Source organism: Chrysemys picta, chromosome 1 (genome assembly GCF_011386835.1).
Source record: "Chrysemys picta bellii isolate R12L10 chromosome 1, ASM1138683v2, whole genome shotgun sequence".
Classification (NCBI taxonomy): domain Eukaryota; kingdom Metazoa; phylum Chordata; order Testudines; family Emydidae; genus Chrysemys; species Chrysemys picta.
In genome coordinates this window covers 181,097,555-181,116,725 of record NC_088791.1, presented here as the reverse complement: position 1 = coordinate 181,116,725, position 19,171 = coordinate 181,097,555, and the positions used below count along the sequence as shown (strand labels likewise).

General features: G+C 43.2%; 1 protein-coding gene across 3 annotated transcripts in view; it reads right to left on the bottom strand.

Moving 5' to 3' along the window:
• The window catches only part of CHODL (chondrolectin), a 50,133-nt gene extending 31,299 nt beyond the window's left edge, over positions 1 to 18,834 (bottom strand). Inside the window, exon 1 of one of the 3 annotated variants that reach the window (XM_065576222.1) lies at positions 18,174 to 18,834. In XM_065576222.1, coding sequence (XP_065432294.1) covers positions 18,174 to 18,264 — 91 coding nt within the window. In that variant the 5' untranslated portion in view covers positions 18,265 to 18,834. The remainder of the gene's footprint in view (positions 1 to 18,173) is intronic. The other 2 variants (XM_065576217.1, XM_024102064.3) reach the window with 2 other exon arrangements.
• Positions 18,835 to 19,171: the final 337 nt, after the last annotated feature.

Sequence of the window (19,171 nt, the reverse complement as noted above, 5' to 3'; positions counted from 1 at the left end):
GGGAATGGGATAGAAGGATGTGTTGGGGCATCTGCCCCACACTGGCAGAACAGTAGTTAAAGCAGCCCCGGGGAGGCTGCACAGGAGACAGTCAATTAGGAAGGTTTAGAGAGATGGCCAATCAGAGCCAGGCTGGGCCATATAAGAAGGGCTGCTGAACAGAGCAGTGGCAGTCATTCCCTTGAGTTCGAGGAGGGAGGACTGGCTTCCCTGAAGAAGGGAGAAGAGACAGCACCATGGTTTGAACAGTGCTGGGTGGGGTCAGAGGAGCTCCTGGTTGACCGCTGCCAGACTGAGGCCCTGATTCAAGGGCGGAGAAGGTGCTAGGGCTATGGAGAAGTGGCCCAGGGAAACAGAAGGTGTTGGTGTTGACGCAGTGCATGGCTGCCAGCTAGTGGGTCCCTGGGCTGGGACCTGGAGTAGTGGGTGGGGCAAGTCCCCCCCCCCCCCTTTGGCCCTACTTGCCATGAGGGGAGTGGCTAGACCCTAGACTGCAGCCTGCCACTGAGGCAAGTGGCTGGACAGAGGACTGCCAGCCCCCCGGAAGTGGAGGGAGAGAATAGAGTGGGGCACAGCAAGAGGGCTGTGTCCAGCAGAGGACACCATGGTCCTGAGAGCAACACGGGTCCTGATGACAAAAGCTACGGCGGCGGCACCACTAAATGAAGGTGCACCGGTGAACCAGAGCTAATTCCCAGGACGGCCAGCAATAGGCACCACAGTGGTGAGTCGCGCCCCATCACATGTGGTGGAAAATGTGGGAAAACATTCACCCCGATACAAGGGGAAGCTAGAGGACTGTGGGGACTATTGCCTGGTATAGACGTTTGAGAGACTGGGACAGATAAGGTGGAGAAAATGGAGTCAGAGGCCTTCTTTGTGGAGGGCTTTGGGGCCTCCCCAAACTGGACTCCAAAGTTGGTGCCCCCATCACAAGGGAAGAAGGACCATCTGGAAGAACCAGTGTTGGGACAGGTGGAGTCATGGGGTAAAAGGAATGGTGAAAACCGACCAAGGAAACAAAAGTCTGGGCAACTGGAGAGAATCAAGGTCAGGAATCCAGATGGGGAGAGAGGACCAGGTAAAAATGGAAGAACTAAGTCCCTGATCCTGCAAAATGACCTACACAGGTGGATCCCAATGTCCACAGTTTGCGGGATCAAGGCCTACATGGAGAAGGGAGGAGCAAAGGGCATTGGGAAATGACAAGAAAGGGGGAGATGGCTGCAGACTTTCAGGAACGAAAACAGGACCAAGAGCTGCAGGAGGCCAAGAAGTAGCAGAGAAGAGCGGAGAAGTAGAGGTCAGTGAAGGCCAAGAGGAGACTGAAAATGAGCATGGACTTGTGGGAAGTTCGGTGTGGGGAAAATGTTTGGAGACAGTTTGTGACCAGAAAAAGGTGAAATCTGTTGGGAATATTAGTCATTACAGATTGTTCACTTAGTTCTAGTGGCCTGAATGTTTTAGTCAAAACCATCTGAAAAAATGTGTAGATTGGAATGGGAATGCTGCACCTCCTCCCCAGGCCCACTGCTCTGTCACTGGTATAGATCCCTACCACTCAGCTGGTAGGACCTGAAAAGGGGTCACCAGCAGGTGGCTGACAATGGCTAAAAAAACCTCTGGCCAAGTCCTGCAGCATTAGGACCAGCTAGAACCCAGAGAGGGGGAGGAGAAAACAGCTCCCAGCATCTCCACTCCACCCCTTCTGCCACCCAATGCCTCATCTTTTCCATCCCTGGCCTAAGCCAATCACACTGGAGCTCTCCTCTCCCCTTGCTCATAGAGAGCACAGCTCTAGGCAGAGGAAGGGTTGTTTCTTAAGTCAGCAGAGCCACCGTCACAGCCTGAAGAAGCACCTGGGTGCTTTGTGGACCGAAGAAAGAAGCACTAGCCTCCCCATTCCCCCAAAACCCCCTACATAGCAGCACCAGTAATGCCCCACTCCCAAGCCCTACAAGGCTTTTCACCCCCAAAGTCTCCCCAACCAGGAGAACCAGCTCTCACACACATGGAAAAAATGACCTATCCAATTCTAATCCCGCAATCCTTGATATGATGGGTTGTACGGTAAAAAAAAACTGTAGGTTCAAGGACCAGACAGAGGCACATGGTAGACTTTTAAAAATAATGTAAATAAGAACACACATAGAGACAGGGGGATAACTAATCATATTTGGCTGAAGTACCAATACGAAAACCTAACCTAGAGACAGAACTGCATACAAACATAAGACTTCGTAGTGTATACATCTTGCTGCCCTCACAGTATGCAGACTTATGTTGGGCTAGATCCTCAGCTGGCGTCAATTGGCATAACGTCATTGACTTCAGTGGCACTATGCCGATTTTCACCAGGTAAAAATTTGGCCCACGTTTTTTCCCCACCTTTTCATGTGTCATACTCCGTCCCAAGCTAAGTCCTAATAATGCACTTTAGAATGTGGCCACTAAGCTGATAAAAAGTAATAAATCTTTCTAATCACATTCTGATCCAACTCTGATGCATCAATTGTTAACTGATCTTTGTATCATCCTGTCACACTTTAATTTGGGTCTTGTTTTGATATACTGTGTTACTACTGTTGATGTTTTACTGTATCATGTTCTCGGCTGGCTAGTGTGCTGAATTTAATTTGGATTTTATGATGAATCATATTGCATTACTTCTTTTTAAAATAATATTACTACTGCAATACGATTTCATAATTGCATTCTGTCGTCATTTGCAATGGAAACAAATGGAGACTAATACCATCTTGACTGCCAAGTTTTGTATGTCTCCAAAGACATATCTCTCCTTTGTTATTGAGTCGCAGTGTCCAATTCACAAATGCTGCCTAGTTTATGCTCCTGACAAATGAAAGAAAATCAGAGTGTCACTCATTTTGACACACAGATGCAAACTGGCAAATAGATTTTAATACCACATTAGTCAATGTTGTTAGTATTTTAACAGCAAACTTCCTGTCCCCAGGGAGGTGGGGAGAAAAGCATCTTTTACTATTTGGGTTTGCTAAGGTAGATGAATCACTAGGGACTCATATGGTTTCTGGTTCAGGGAATAACACAAATAGTCACCATGTTGATCTCAGTAAAGTTGCTCTAAAATAATAATAATACAGTAGTTGGCATTTCTGTAAAAACTTTTCGTCAGAGGATCTCAAAGTGTTTTGCACATATATTGGGGATCAGAATCTGGCTGAAAAGTGCAGGCCTATTTTGGGGCAATCGTGCAGGAGCTCTGAGAGGCTCTGTGTCTCGGGGAGGCACAATGCCTCCTGCAGTTCCTGGGAAGGGGAGCTACAACCCACCCCCTTAAGAGGTTACAGTGTGAGCTACCCTCCAGGGCTAGCCACTGCAGCTGGCTTGTGTTGAGAAGGGGCAGGGCCCTGGTGTTACTTCCCCTCAACAACTGTTGAGGTAGCTTGTACCTCAGGGCTACTAGCAAATAGCAGTCATTAAACTAAGGAAAGGCACAAGGTCTATAATAGTATCTGTGCATTGTATGGTCTTCAGGCTAGGAAGTGGTTACTGTTCTGTGTTTGTAAGGTACCTAGCACAATTGAGCCCTGTTCTTGATTTGTCCTAGATATCACCATAAGTAAAATAATTAATAAAGAAGGGTTAGTCGTCTTGTTCTCTTCCCCAATGCAAGGGCCAGTCACCATCTGACCATAGTCAATTAGTTCTCATGATAACCCTGTGCATTAGGAAAGGGACATGTGTAATAAAGATCACCAGGCACCAGTGAAATGCCCCCAATTCTAGGGATCACTCCAACTGTTTAGTAGTGCAGATCAATACTCTATACAATGGCTAAAGACAGCAGGTAGAAAAACAATACTGTGTCCCATTGACACTGTAGAGGGGATTTAATTTAGATAGGTAGAAAGTATACTTACACAAGAGGCAATGAGGTCAAGTCAACACCTCCTCCTTTTATGAAACATGCCATGGGATTTTTAATAGTCCCAAATGGGTCAAGGCTTAAATTTCATATTATTACCCCAATCAGTTTTTGTCACCCACATCCTTCCTCTCATCCCTTTTTATCTGTGATCCTCACTTGTTATGTCAAGGGACAGGCAACTGTCCTTACTCATTTTTGTGAGGTTCCTAGCATATGTCGGGGTGATCAATATAAAATAATCTGAAAGATGAATGTTCCATCTGTACAGTGTCCTCTAACACTAGTGCTCACTGCCTGGGGCACTGGGGCAGTACTGACTGTATTTTGCCGCCCCAAGCATGGCAGTCAGACGGTTTCGGCGACACACCTGCGGAAGGTCCGGCTGGTAACGCAGATTCGGCGGCATGCCTGAGGGAGGACTGCCACCCCCACAGCGACCGGCAGGCCGCCCCCCACGGCTTGCCGCCCCAGGCACGTACTTGGTGCGCTGGTGCCTGGAGCCGCCCCTGGTCAGAGTGTGTTCTGTAGTCACCAGCACCACTTTCTTCAGCACCTAGCTGTTCCATGGATTCTGCCATCCCCATATGGGTCTCATCCAGCCCCGCTTAGTTTGAAACCCAGTGGGATTACTGAATAAGGTTTCATGCATACAGGCTAGACTTAGCAAGGACATATTTCTGAATGCTATTAAGGAACATTCATCCTAAAAATGCATTTGCCATGTTATATTAAAACAAAATAGATCTTTGTCTGCAATGTGCCTTAGTATAGATCTTGGGAAATCATTTACTGTGTTTTTTATTAGAGAGAAGCTAACCACGAACATGTTTTTCTCATTTTACAAAAGTTCAGTGGTTTGTGGTTAGGTTTTTGTTTTGCTGAACAAAAAAGATTTGGATCTAATCCAGATTCCACTTTATCTGAACTCTCAAAATTTGGGAGGGTTTGGTTCCAGCACTAGCTGGTCTTTGTGCATAAGATATGCAGTATCAAATTTCCTAAGATACAGGGCATTGCACACACATTCACCACATGCTGAAAGGAGTAATATCAATTATAATATCTTATAATCATGCCCCTACCAAATTCATGGTCCATTTTCGTAAATTTCACAGTTATCGCATTTTTAAAATCTTGAATTTCACAGCTTCAGATATTTAAATCTTAACAAAGCATGAATATTTATTATTAAATGACAAAATATAAGCATGTAAAGCCCATGATAGCACCCCCCCAAAAAAGTGACGACACCCCTCCATACCATGCCACCCTTACTTCTGTGATGCTGCTGGCAGTGTCACTGCTTACAGAGCTGGCTAGCTGGCCAGCAGACGCCACTTTCGGGCCACGCAGCATAGAAGTACGGGTGACAATACTGCAGCTCCTTTAAAATAGCATGTGGGTTGGGACCCCCAGTTTGAGAAAAGTACACAAAAGACCAGATTTCATGCAAGAGACCAGATTTCACAGTCCATGATGCATTTTTCACAGCTGTGAATTTGATAGGGCCCTACTTATAATGATCTCCCCTCAGTACTAATAGGAGCTATGTACGCTGATCAAAGGGAATAGTAGGCCATTTCATTTGCACCTTAAACTCTCAATACAGAGGCATGTTGCGCAAGTCTAAACCTAAATCTAGAGGAGATGGAAGGAAGTGACTTGATGTCTAACTCTTATTAGAACAAGCTAATCAATATTTCAGCGTTCATAGATTACCCCTGCAGAAAAAGCATACCATTACAATTACCTGAATCGATACAAGGTAAATGCTGCCTCAACTAAGAAATGGATATCTATTTTGAAAGAACAAATTAAACATGGTTTTATTCATTGGTGTAAGAGGTATGCTTTATGAAGAAAAAGAATCCATGAGGTATTGCCTGATAGCATTTTTTTTTTGCCATATCTATTAAAACGTGACAGTTTTGCTTTTTCATCTAAGTGGAAAATGTCTATTTTTGGCATTAGTTCTGCTCCATATATTTAACATTGCATAAATTGGAAATGTGAGACCCATTTAGCTCTAGCTGTAATAAATGCATTTTACCGCTTTTTGACCAAATGGGCCTTGTGATTATAAATCATAGGACTGGTCATGACAGACACCTACCACATAAAGGGCCAGTGTACAGCAGCACCATCTCTGTTATGGGGGTGTGATGGATTGGATCACAGAAACCCCCTTGGGAACTGCCAACTGATGTGCCAAGACTACTTCTGCCCCTGCTTTTCCTGCCAGCCTGGGAGTCCAGCACCCTGTCTTGCTGAGCCAGACATACCAGTCTACTCCAACACAGATTCAGGGTCTGAACCACATGCCCCAAAGCTGCAGACTTAACTGAAAGCAACTTACAGAAGTGTTCCTGTCTTTAACACTGAGATGTCCAACTCCCAATGGGGTCTAAACCCCAAATAAATCCATTTTACCCTGTATAAAGCTTATATAGGGTAAACTCATAAATTGTTCGCCCTCTATAACACTGATAGAGAGATATGCACAGCTGTTTGCCCCCTCCCCCCAGGCATTAATACTTACTCTGGGTTAATTAATAAGTAAAAACTGATTTTATTAAATACAGAAAGTAGAATTTAAGTGGTTCCAAGTAGTAACAGACAGAACAAAGTGAATTACCAAGTAAAATAAAATAAAACATGCAAATCTAAGCCTAATACAGTAATAAAACTGAATACAGATAAAATCTCACCCTCAGAGATGTTTCAGTAAGTTTCTTTCACAGACTGGCTGCCTTCCTAGTCTGGGCACAATCCTTTCCCTTGGTACAGCCCTTGTTCCAGCTCAGGTGGTAGCTATGGGATTTCTCATGATGCCTACCACTTTGTTCTGTTCCACCCACTTATATATCTTTTGCATAAGGCAGGAATCCTTTGTCCCTCTGGGTTCCCACCCCTCCTTCTCAATGGAAAAACCACCAGGTTAAAGATGGATTCCAGTTCAGGTGACATGATCACATGTCACTGTAAGACCTCAAGCCTTCATTCCTCCCAGCCTGACTCACAGGAAGGCCTGCCTGCAAACAGAACCATCCACAGTCAATTGTCCTGGTTAATGGGAGCCATCAAGATTCCAAACCACCATTAATGGCCCGCACTTTGCATAAGGCCCTCAGAGTTATATTTTATATTTCTAGTTTCAGATACAAGAGTGATACCTTTATACAAGTAGGATGACCACACTCAATAGATTATAAGCTTTGTAATGATATCTTACAAGAGATATTTTGCATGAAGCATATTCCAGTTACATTATATTCATACTCATGAGCATATTTTCATAAAGTCATATAGAATGCAATGTCACAGGGGGCACCCTGAGATTCTTATGCCTCACGCAGTCAAAACACCTCCCAGAGTTCTGGGAGCACAGTGGCTGCACCAGCCTGGTGCAAATTGTAGCATGTGCTCTCCACCATCATGTGCAGGTCCAGCTCTCCTGCATCCTGTAGAGAAAATGAGTCTCATACCCTTTTAATTTCATAAACCCTTATAAACTCATATCTCATAGTCTCATACCCTTATAAATTCCCTCCTCCCTTTGAAGAGAAAAGTACCACTATAGATGCTAGCCTTGCATAGTCCTTGTGCTCAGTGCAGCCTGCTCCTGTGCATTGAAACTGAGCAGCATCCGTGAGCTTGAATATTAGGGCAGAACTTCTTAAAACAAGATCATCTAGCCCAGCATTTCACAGCGTATAGGGCATGCTCATCCCTCCCCAACAGACTGAGAGGGATGGGAAGGACCAGTTAAGGGTGTGGGCATGTGGTGTAGACAGGTCTCTAAATTGTTTTCCAGTATCTCAGCTTTCTCTTTTTAAAAAATTAAAGAAGAACAGGAGTACTTGTGGCACCTTAGAGACTAACAAATTTATTAGAGCATAAGCTTTCGTGGACTACAGCCCACTTCTTCGGATGCATATAGAATGGAACATATATTGAGGAGATATATATACACACATACAGAGAGCATAAACAGGTGGGAGTTGTCTTACCAACTCTGAGAGGCCAATTAATTAAGAGAGAAAAAAAAAAAAAAAACGTTTGAAGTGATAATCAAGCTAGCCCAGTACAGACAGTTAAGAAGTGTGAGAATACTTACAAGGGGAGATAGATTCAATGTTTGTAATGGCTCAGACATTCCCAGTCCTTATTCACACACCACACGATCCATTGTCTACAGCCAAGCTCTAAGATATAACCGCATTTGCTCCAATCCCTCGGATAGAGACAAGCACCTACAAGATCTCTTTATGGTCACATAAATACCACCCTATACCGGAAACCTACTGACCGCTACACTTACCTACTTGCCTCCAGCTTCCATCCAGGACACACCACACGATCCATTGTCTACAGCCAAGCTCTAAGATATAACCGCATTTGCTCTAATCCCTCGGATAGAGACAAGCACCTACAAGATCTCTATCAAGCATTCTTAAAACTACAATACCCACCTGCTGAAGTGAAAAAACAGATTGACAGAGCCAGATGAGTACCCAGAAGTCACCTCCTACAAGACAGGCCCAACAAAGAAAATAACTGAACACCACTAGCTGTCACCTTCAGCCCCCAACTAAAACCTCTCCAGCGCATCATCAGAGATCTACAACCTATCTTGAAAGATGATCCTTTACTCTCACAGATCTTGGGAGACAGACCTGTCCTCGCTTACAGACAACCCCCCAACCTAAAGCAAATACTCACCAGCAACCACACATCACTGAACAAAACCACTAACCCAGGAACCTATCCTTGTAACAAACCCCGATGCCAACTCTGTCCACATATCTATTCAAGTGACATCATCATAGGACCTAATCACATCAGCCATACCATCAGGGGCTCGTTCACCTGCACATCTACCAATGTGATATATGCCATCATGTGCCAGCAATGCCCCTCTGCCATGTACATTGGCCAAACCGGACAGTCTCTACGCAAAAGAATTAATGGACACAAATCTGACATCAGGAATCAAAATACTCAAAAACCAGTGGGAGAACACTTTAACCTGTCTGGTCATTCAGTGACAGACCTGCGGGTGGCTATATTACAACAGAAAAACTTCAAAAACAGACTCCAACGAGAGACTGCTGAGCTAGAATTGATATGCAAACTAGACACAATCAACTCCGGTTTGAATAAGGACTGGGAATGGCTGAGCCATTACAAACATTGATTCTATCTCCCCTTGTAAGTATGCTCACACTTCTTATCAAACTGTCTGTACTGGGCTATCTTGATTATCACTTCAAAAGTTTTTTCTTTCTCTTAATTAATTGGCCTCTCAGAGTTGGTAAGGCAACTCCCACCTGTTTATGCTCTCTGTATGTGTGTATATATATCTCCTCAATATATGTTCCATTCTATATGCATCCGAAGAAGTGGGCTGTAGTCCACGAAAGCTTATGCTCTAATAAATTTGTTAGTCTCTAAGGTGCCACAAGTCCTCCTGTTCTTCTTTTTACAGGTATTTAGGTTCTTAACTTGCAAATGAAGACTGGATGCCTTTCTGGTAGTCAAACCCACTTTATTGTTCTCAATACAGGAAAAACCCATGTTATTGGTCTCAATACAAGAAAAATTGGGTGACATTCTTGGCTGAGCTAGAATTGATATGCAAACTAGACACAATCAACTCCGGTTTGAATAAGGACTGGGAATGGCTGAGCCATTACAAACATTGAATCTATCTCCCCTTGTAAGTATTCTCACACTTCTTAACTGTCTGTACTGGGCTAGCTTGATTATCACTTCAAAAGTTTTTTGTTTTTTGTTTCCTCTTAATTAATTGGCCTCTCAGAGTTGGTAAGACAACTCCCACCTGTTTATGCTCTCTGTATGTGTGTATATATATCTCCTCAATATATGTTCCATTCTATATGCATCCGAAGAAGTGGGCTGTAGTCCACGAAAGCTTATGCTCTAATAAATTTGTTAGTCTCTAAGGTGCCACAAGTACTCCTGTTCTTCTTTTTGCGGATACAGACTAACACGGTTGCTACTCTGAAACTTTTCATTCTACTGTGACTCCACCCTGGTAGCTGGACCCAGAGCTTCAAAGTTATTTAGGCTTCTAACTTCCAGTGAAATCAATTGGAGTTGGATGCCTACATACCTTTTAGGTTCTGGGCCTTGTAAATTAATCCCTGCTCACTCAGTGATGCAGGTGTGGCTTGTTAAACTCCACACTGTATATAAGAGAGGTGAGAATAGCTCTTTAGGGGGAACGTTAGGGCTTCGGGCAGATGGGGCCCAAGGTAGGAATGTTGGCGAAGTCATATCTGGGGAGACGGCATAGGTTGGAGTTTATATTGTTATGTTTAGTTTGAGTTACCCTTAGTAATAAAGCCAAAACTCAGGTAGGGGGGTAACTTTTAACCTTAAATAATGTGTATATGGCCTTTTGTGATAGTAAGGCAGAGACTCCTTCTGTTTATAGTAACTGTTGTGTAGTGCTAAAAGTTCCTACTCTTTTGTCAATGGCAATAGGGTATGACATTTCTACAAGCAAGAGAATATTAAGCATTCATTTATATCTAATGAGCTTTGGAGAAGATTGTTGGATCCTGCAGAAACACTTGTGGTGAAGTTGCTGCTAGCCCCTTAGGGCAGGGGGCCCAACCTATGGCCTGTGAGCCCTACACAGCCCACCAGAGTATTTCATAAGGCCCACTGCCTGCTTCAACACAAAAAAACTACTGGCCAGTTCATTAGCCTTTTGTTGCCATGTTTACATCATTTTAATTTACATGAGTGTGTAAATAGACAATACTGTACATAGAAACAACCTATCTACATACATATGAAACAAGCTGAACTGAATATATAAATCAATATAGGTGAATTTAAAACTTATTAAAATATGGAATATCTGTTTGGCCAACACAAGGTTGTGTTTAGGTTTATGTGGCCCTCCTGTATAATAAGGTTGGGCACCCCTGCCTTAGCGTATGTCTACACTGCACACTAAGCCCAGGCTTTGACTCAGGTTTCAGCTCACGCCCCTATTTTGCCCACACATAAATCAGTTTAACTTGGATCAGCAAGCACTCAGGACGTGGTCCTAGGACTCTGCTAGGGGGATGGGTCAGAGCACAGTTCCTGCTGTGCTTCAGGTCTAAGCCCTGTTACTTTGTAGTGTGAATGCAGCTCAAGTCACAGACCCAAGCCAGAAGATCTGCATAATGCAGTATGGCCAGCTCAGCGCAGCTGTGACACCCGCGTCCAGCAATTGTAAACACAGGTTTACAATGCAGTGCAGCTGCTCAGGTATGGGCTTGGAAATACCAAGTCCACTAGCCTGGGTCCCACAAACCCAGCCTTAGTGTGCAGTGTAGTTTAGGGGTTGGCAACGTTTGGCATGCGGCTCGCCAGGGTAAGCACCCTAGCAGGCCGGGCCAGTTTATTTACCTGCTGACACAGCAGGTTCGGCCGATCGCGGCCCCACTCGCCGCGGTTCGCCGTCCCGGGCCAATGGGGGCGGCGAGAAGTGGCGCAGGCGAGGGGTGTGCTGGCCGCGGCTTCCCGCCGCCCCCATTGGCCCAGGACGGCAAACCGCGGCAAGTGGGGGCCGCAATCAGCCGAACCTGCCACGTCAGCAGGTAAATAAACTGGCCTGGCCCGCCAGGGTGTTTACCCTGGCGAGCCGCGTGCCAAACATTGCCGACCCCTGGTGTAGTTCATCCAGAGTAGAGTGAGGAGAGATTATTCAAAAGGGAAAGTTGTTCTGGAAGGTGTGACTTGCTCATTTGAGTCCAATTATATTCATTTTACCTCACCCCCATAGCATAGCTGTAAAATGACCACACACACAAGTATCCCACATAGCCAGGTTCATCTTTACTTGCTTTAACTATTACTGTGCCATGAAGCACGGGGAAAGGCTTTTGGGAGCTCCTGTTCAAGTCTCTGCCACTAAACTGAAGTAAGGGTTTAAGCTGACTTCCCATCCTCTGATGGGGTTCACCTTCAGTCCTGATACTGCAAAACCATCCCCAGTAAAGATGACTGATCCCTGAAACTCACATAAATATCTCTTTAAAATACTTTATCCATTCACTTTGGGACTAGAACAGATTGCACCAAACATCAAATAACTCCCTGAGGAGGATACTCCTAACCTACCCAACCAGGACTTAACCCCTTCATCAAAGCATCTCAGGTTACACAAACTATGTATTTTGGTATAGTATCCATATACGCCACATATTTTGCAGGAACAAAGTACAGACATTTCCAGTGTACTTAGCATAAGCTGCCTTGCCACACAATGTTGCCTTATTCCTTGGTTTTGCTTATGAGAAGTATTTTTGTTTACTAAATAGATTCTCCAGTCTTCACCCTGTTTCAGCAAAATACTTAAGCATGTCAATAGTCCCAATTAAGTCAATGTTTAAAGTATATGTTTAAGACTAAACATTCCATCCTACCCTAAGATTTCCAATGAGGCCTAAGGGAGTTAGGTGCCCACCTTTGAGTGGGAGTTGGGCACCTCATTCCCTTACACCCTTTGAAAATCCCAGTTTAAGCAATTAGTTGAATAGGGACCTGCAACAAGAAAGCTGCAGTTTGAGTTGTTAATTGGTGAAGCCTGAGTGGGCACTATTCAGTAGCAACAGCCATGCCACTGTATAGCATATGGTGGGTTCTTCCGCTACAGGTGAAAGTCACTCAGCTGTCCCTGGAAGGCCATCCAGTACTGCTAGTGATATCTCCCGGGGGCCAGGCCCTGAAGCTACCATACTTTCACCAATTTGAAAAATACCAAAGACATGGTAGGATATCTTTCCTAGGCTAGGTTACTAGCCTTTTTTTAAAAAAAATACTGTTTTACATACTGTTTCAAATTTCTTTTAAACCTAACAGTCTTGCAAAAAAATTATCTTAAAAAAAATAACACAGATAATTAAAAAGCAATGGATATTGTCATTTCAAAAATATCTTGATTAAAACCCAGTGAGCCAGTTTGAGATGGTGCAAGCAAGCCAGCCATCGAAGTCAATGAAATTGTGTCTATTTACACAAGGATTGGCTTTATCTCTATTCATTTTGTTATCCTGTACAAAAATATGCATCTTTAACCATCTAACCGCTTTGAGCATCATACATAGAATGTAGTATTTCAGCAAATCAGATCATAAACTACATAAATGAACAAAAACTATTCTTAAAGATATTTGAAGTAAATAGCCCTAGAATTTAAGAGCAACTATGCTGTTTCTTTATCTGCTGCATGTTAATTTTTCTCACCTCAGGAAATACTTTATACATCCAAATATTTCCCCATTCAAATAAATATATTTACTGCTTTAAAATTCCATGTTAATATTTAATCTACTGTCACATACCTTGCCATAGTAAAGAAAAATGTCATAATTTAAAAAGCAAACATAAAATGACAGCAAACATCAGTCATTAAGGTATACTGACTATGATTAATACATAGGTTGTTAAATGGTTAGTAATAAGATTAGTTTGCTTCTTTCCTGCCCAATAGATACTTAAAGTAATTGCATCTTTGCAAACTGCATTATCATCACTTCATGTTCTTTATGATGTCATGGGACAGCAATGCAGACTATGTAACACTCAGCAGTTTTTCCTACCCCTACTTTGTTACTTTCCTTTAAAACCTCTTTTTCTGCCAACTGCAGACATCCTAACATATGAGGATGTAAGAATAGCGCACAAAAATCTCAATACATCTATATTAAAAAGTAAAGAGCACTTACTTTTTTTTTTCTTTAACGGCTTGCACATCAAAAATAATTATGGCTAATGTGCCATCATAATGTGAAAAATCTGCTGAAAACAGTAATAAGCCAATTGCTTTTCTCTAGCTAGTTAGATCTTATTCACAAAACAATATGTTAACAAGTGGATAAGAGACATGAACTTAGAGGGAAAAGGATAAAAAATGGAAAACCATTACAGAACTAAATTAGCCAAAAATCTGAAAGCCATTTTAAAAAGCAGAACATTCTTTTTTGTGACCCCTACCACTTATGCTAATACAGCAGGGGTCATTATATCTCACAGTCTTTGCCATTTATCATAGCCACTTTGTGGCTATGTAACTCTTATTACTAGGTCTGATCCAAAACCTATTGAACTCAATGGGAGTCTTTCCATGGACTTCAGTAGGCATTGCATCAAGCCCATAATGAAGAATGTTCTCTATTCTAGTTCTTAAAAAAATGTAACTGATGTTGGGAGGGAATGGGAGGGAGGGGAAATTCACAATTCCTAATGAATGTGATATATTAAAACAGAAGTTGATAACTTTCCAGTTCCTCTTATCATCGCCATCTGAAGTTCTGCTTCTGTGATATTTTAGACTAATGCGTATCTACACACATACATGTCTAAAACCAAATTGTTGCTGCTCATGGGCAGATATGCAAGATGGGAGTGGGGAGGATGGCACAGTGTACCCTACACACCTCTGCTGGTGCTTCTGTATCCTGAGTGCCCAGGAGTATTAACACTGCCTATAGGACTAGACAGTTCTAGTGTATGTGGCAGGGCAGGAGTTTGGTCCCTGTTCAGAAAGGAGGAGTTTCCCTTCAGCACCCCAGAGCCACTGTGTTCTGGCCACTGCTGCTTGGTATAGCGCTCCCCTGCACAATTAAGCTAGCTTTGACTACTGATACCCCAATACAACCCTTAATGTTTTTTTTCCTTTCTCCAACTGGCTTCAACACTTACGTATTTGTTACACAAATAACCCCATATAGCATAATCACATACAAGATTGATTTTATGTTTGAAAAATAGTGTGATGTAAGTGTGCCTTTCAATAGGAATCTAACAATGGTTTGAACCACAGTTTGAAAAAATATAAGTACTGTAGCCTGATTTTGAAAACATTGACACAGAGGTCCTTTATGAATTATAGCCACAAATTTCACTAAAAGATATAGTTCTGTTTGAAGATTATGTGCTCAAATCTTGTATGGGACATACGGTACATCCTTAGAAAAAAATAACACAAAAGAAACACTCATGAAAACTAAATGCAGTTATAATTATTCAGTTTCCATATGGCACTTATGATAGAACACATAGTCGTTTATTCATATCTATACTCAGACGCTACTAGTTCAACTTTCTGGTTTCAATGCAAATGTGCATCTTAGAATGCACTTTAGCTAGGTGTGACTTTTCAAATAAGAAGAACTTCCAAAGTATGGCATCTTGGGCCTTGTTTCCTGAAAAAAAAATAACTTTAATGGTGTGAAAAAATGAAAGCATGCTATGGTTACTTTCATAATCTTACTTCAAATAGGTACATATTGACTCACAGCAAGTATCAGTACACAGCATCTGTACTTAGCACCATGATAAGATAAAAGTGATTCTGAACTTTTCAGCTCCGAAATAAATGTGCGCAAAATAAATAAAAACTAAAAATGAAACCATGTTTTCTATAAACATGCCATCATTATACTATTACTCCATTTGTAACATCTTATATGAAAACCATTTCCACCATTCTGCTATCTGTGTATAGAAGCATATTCTCATCTGCATGCGTGAAGATTTAGATACATAACTCCTATAACTAAAAACTTAAGAAGTTCTCTTCTCAAATCTCTTCTCAAAAGATGCACAGTAGGTGGGCATGAGGTGAATTTCAGACTTGTACAGGGGAAAATTGCACAACAGCTTGGCTACAATACATCCAACTTTAATGAGTACTTCCAATCTGACTTTCTCAAGTTTATGGGAAAACAAAACTCAATCACTAAATTCACATCTTCACTCTCTCCATCTATATCTATGTCTATATATAAAAGCAAAACCTTCAACATTATTTGTTTGTTTAAAACAAACAAAAGGAAGTATTTCTTCACGCAACCCACAGTCAACCTGCGAAACTCTTTGCCAGAGGATGTTGTGAAGGCCAAGACTATAACAGGGCTCAAAAAAGAACTAGATAAATTCATGGAGAATAGGCCCATCAATGTCTATTAGCCAGGATGGGCAGGGATGGTGTCCCTAGCCTCTGTTTGCCAGAAGCTGGGAATGGGCGATAGGAGATGGATCACTTGATGATTACCTGTTCTGTTCATTCCCTCTGGGGCACCTGGCATTGGCCACTGTTGGAAGATAGAATACTGGGCTAGATGGACCTTTGGTCTCACCCAGTATGGCCGTTCTTATGTTCTTAAGTGTAGTCAAGAGTATAAATCATCATACATCAGGATCAATCTGTGGACTCAGTTCTGTATTCCTGTGCAACCAAGATTCCTATTGTCTTCAGCTTTCAGATCCAAAACCCATTGAAGACAATGTTAATCTTTCCATTGAATTCAGTGGACTTTGGATCAGATGCTGAGTGTGCCAGGAATGCAGAACTGGATCGTAAACCTCTTGAACTGTGGCTGAACTCACGTTTCAGTTATGCTTTTGTCTTCTTCTTTTTGGGGTAGCACAAAAGATAATGCAAATGAAGATACATAAACAATACAGAAAAGCTTATGCTGTTTTCTTTTTAGTCTTTTCTAACTTTACCATAAAAAGAAGGAACAATCCTATATAACTAAAGACAGATGTGCATATAAAGATATCCTACACAAAGAAGTGCCGCAGCATGTGCCTTTTATTATCCTTTTAAAAATAATTAATTTAAGGTACAAAAATAGTGACATCTTCCAGCATAGCAAGATGTTTAAAAATATCTTGTCTTCTGGTTGCAGAAAAAATGCCTTAGAAAACGTTATGTTGGGGAGGTTGCAGATCATAATGTATCATAATGATTTGCTGATCTAGCTTTTCATCTCTGAAGATCTGAAATCAAATTTGCTTTTGAGTGTAATGAGTTTGGCAGTTTCTGTTTAGATTTAGCTGGTCATTATGCAGATTACAAAAATGACAATTACAACAAACAATCTCTTCTCAAAAGATGCACAGTAAGTGGACATGAGGTGAATTTCAGACTCGTGCAGGGGAAAATTGCACAACATCTTGGCTACAATGCATCCAACTTTAATGAGCACTTCCAGACTGACTTTCTCAAGTTTTTGGGAAAACAAAAATCAATCACTAAATTCACATTTTCACTCCCTCCATCTATAGCTATGTCTATATATAAAAGCAAAACCTTCAACATTATTTTAAAATAAAGTTCCAGATTTAATTATTTTTCTAGAACCAGCCTCTCCTGTATGATGTATGATCAATTTCTTTTTTTAGAAAAAAAGGTCCCTATGTTTGCAGCAAGTAAAGGAAGTTAACTCACTGATGGTCTCAGTACCTTAAAAACCAAACTTCACTATCATTATCATATTGTCTTAATTTTACGGAGGATGTTTCAATTATTTCTTTTTTAAAAAAATCAGTGGAAAGTTGATTTAAAAAAAAAACGACTGCTACTTACAATCCAGACCGCAGCAATTGCCACCGCATGAGAACTTTTATGTGCAATTGACTAGAAGACAACTATAAACAAAGGTGAACCTGACTAGCTTATTTTCATTGATCAAAATGATTGAATGCAAACGAGACGCAACACATTATAAATAAATTATAAAATTACTTCATATTAGTTACCCTAAGTGTGAATTGTCACAACATTTATTTTTAATTGGTCCCTATCCCATTAACTAATTTAACAGCATATTCTGATTTCTTTAACCCAGGCTAGACTCTCTGGGGCTATTGTGAGCAATGTCAATATAAATTTTAAGGGCCAAATCCTGCAGTCTTCCCGCCGCAGCCTTAGCTCTGACTCCAAGGGGGAGTTTTGCCTGTATAAGGGACGGAGGAAGAACTTCAGGATTTGTCCCTAAACAGACGGCGTCTTCCAACTTTGGCACCTGTGATGATGGGGGCAGTTAGAAAGGCGATGACAGATGAGGAAGTGGGTTAGAAGCACTAGATGGATCTCTTCTAAACTGAACTCTCAGGCTAGTTCCTCCAGTCCTGCTTCCGCCAAAACTTCAGTGGAAGTTCGGCCGAAGTGAGGAACGCATGATTTGGCCCTAACCGCGTTAAATAAGTCCTGCTTTCTCCCCTTTCCTTAATCAAACCGGGTTTCCAGCAGCAGCCCCCGTCAGGCACAGCTCCCGCTGCAGCCAGTGGGAGTGTTGTCTGAGTAAGCTCTGGGTCATCGGGGCTGGCTGGAGGATTTGGCCCTAACCGGCTGCAGGTGTGCAGATAGTTCCCTTCCCAGTGTCTGCCGGGCAGCCTCGGAGGGAAGCTCCCCACGTCCTCCCTCCCTCTCTGGCTCACTCACCGCTGAGGACTCGCAGGGAGAGGCAGCTCGGCCCCCACAGCATCGCGGCACCCAGCAGCAGGGGGATCACTCTGGAGGGAGAGGCGCTCATAGCGACGGGAGAGTCCCAACAGAAAACAAAGGCGGCACCAAGCACGGGCTGCTGCACCTGCACCCACCGCTCCCCCCTGGGAGATGCTCCAGCAGCCACAGGTCCCCCCTTGCACCAGCACCGCGAGCTCTCAGAGCAGCAGCGCGCCTTGCGAAGCCCAAGCCGCTGCAGCTCCGCACATTTCCCTTGGCCAGAGGAACGCGCTGCCCACTCCCCACTCCCCCCTCGCTGGGCTCTCTCCCCCGGTGCCTTGCCCTGCCTGTGCCTCGCTCTCGGGGGCTGCGGCTCCCGCTGATGCTGAGAGGGGTGTGGATGCTCCTTGTTATATAGCCAGCCCGAGATGTTGTGCCTGGGAAAAACCAGCCCCAGACTATTGATTTCTGCTGCTGCCGCCAGTCCCCTCCGGTGTGAACCGCCCCACGCGCAACACTGCAGCTCTTATGGCACAGAGCGGGACCCAGGGCGCTCCAGAAGGGTGGACTCGGCAGCAGCCCCTCCACCTTCCGGTGCGGCAGGCGGGAACCCAGCGCTTCGGGGTCGATTTGCATACACCCGTGTCAGCTTTGCCATAAAAGTCTGGCAGGAGGCTGGCTCCCTGTCGTTTTCAAACTGCTGAATGTGCAGGGAAGTGGCGGGCTGGGGGGAGGGGGTGTCATTTTACTCCTAGCTGCTGTGTATTGCTTCACTCACTCGGGTACCTGGCAAGATGGATAGGGCAAGAGGGAACCGACTCGGGGAATTCAATACCGGGCAGGATTTTCTTGCATTCTGGAACTGGGATCTCCGCCAAACAGGTTTCCTCGTTGAATGGTTATGGAAACAGACCGTAGAGAACAACGTGGGATTTTCCCTGTAAGCCGCCACCCAAGAGAGATACTCACCCATCCCCATCCATATTTCAGGGACG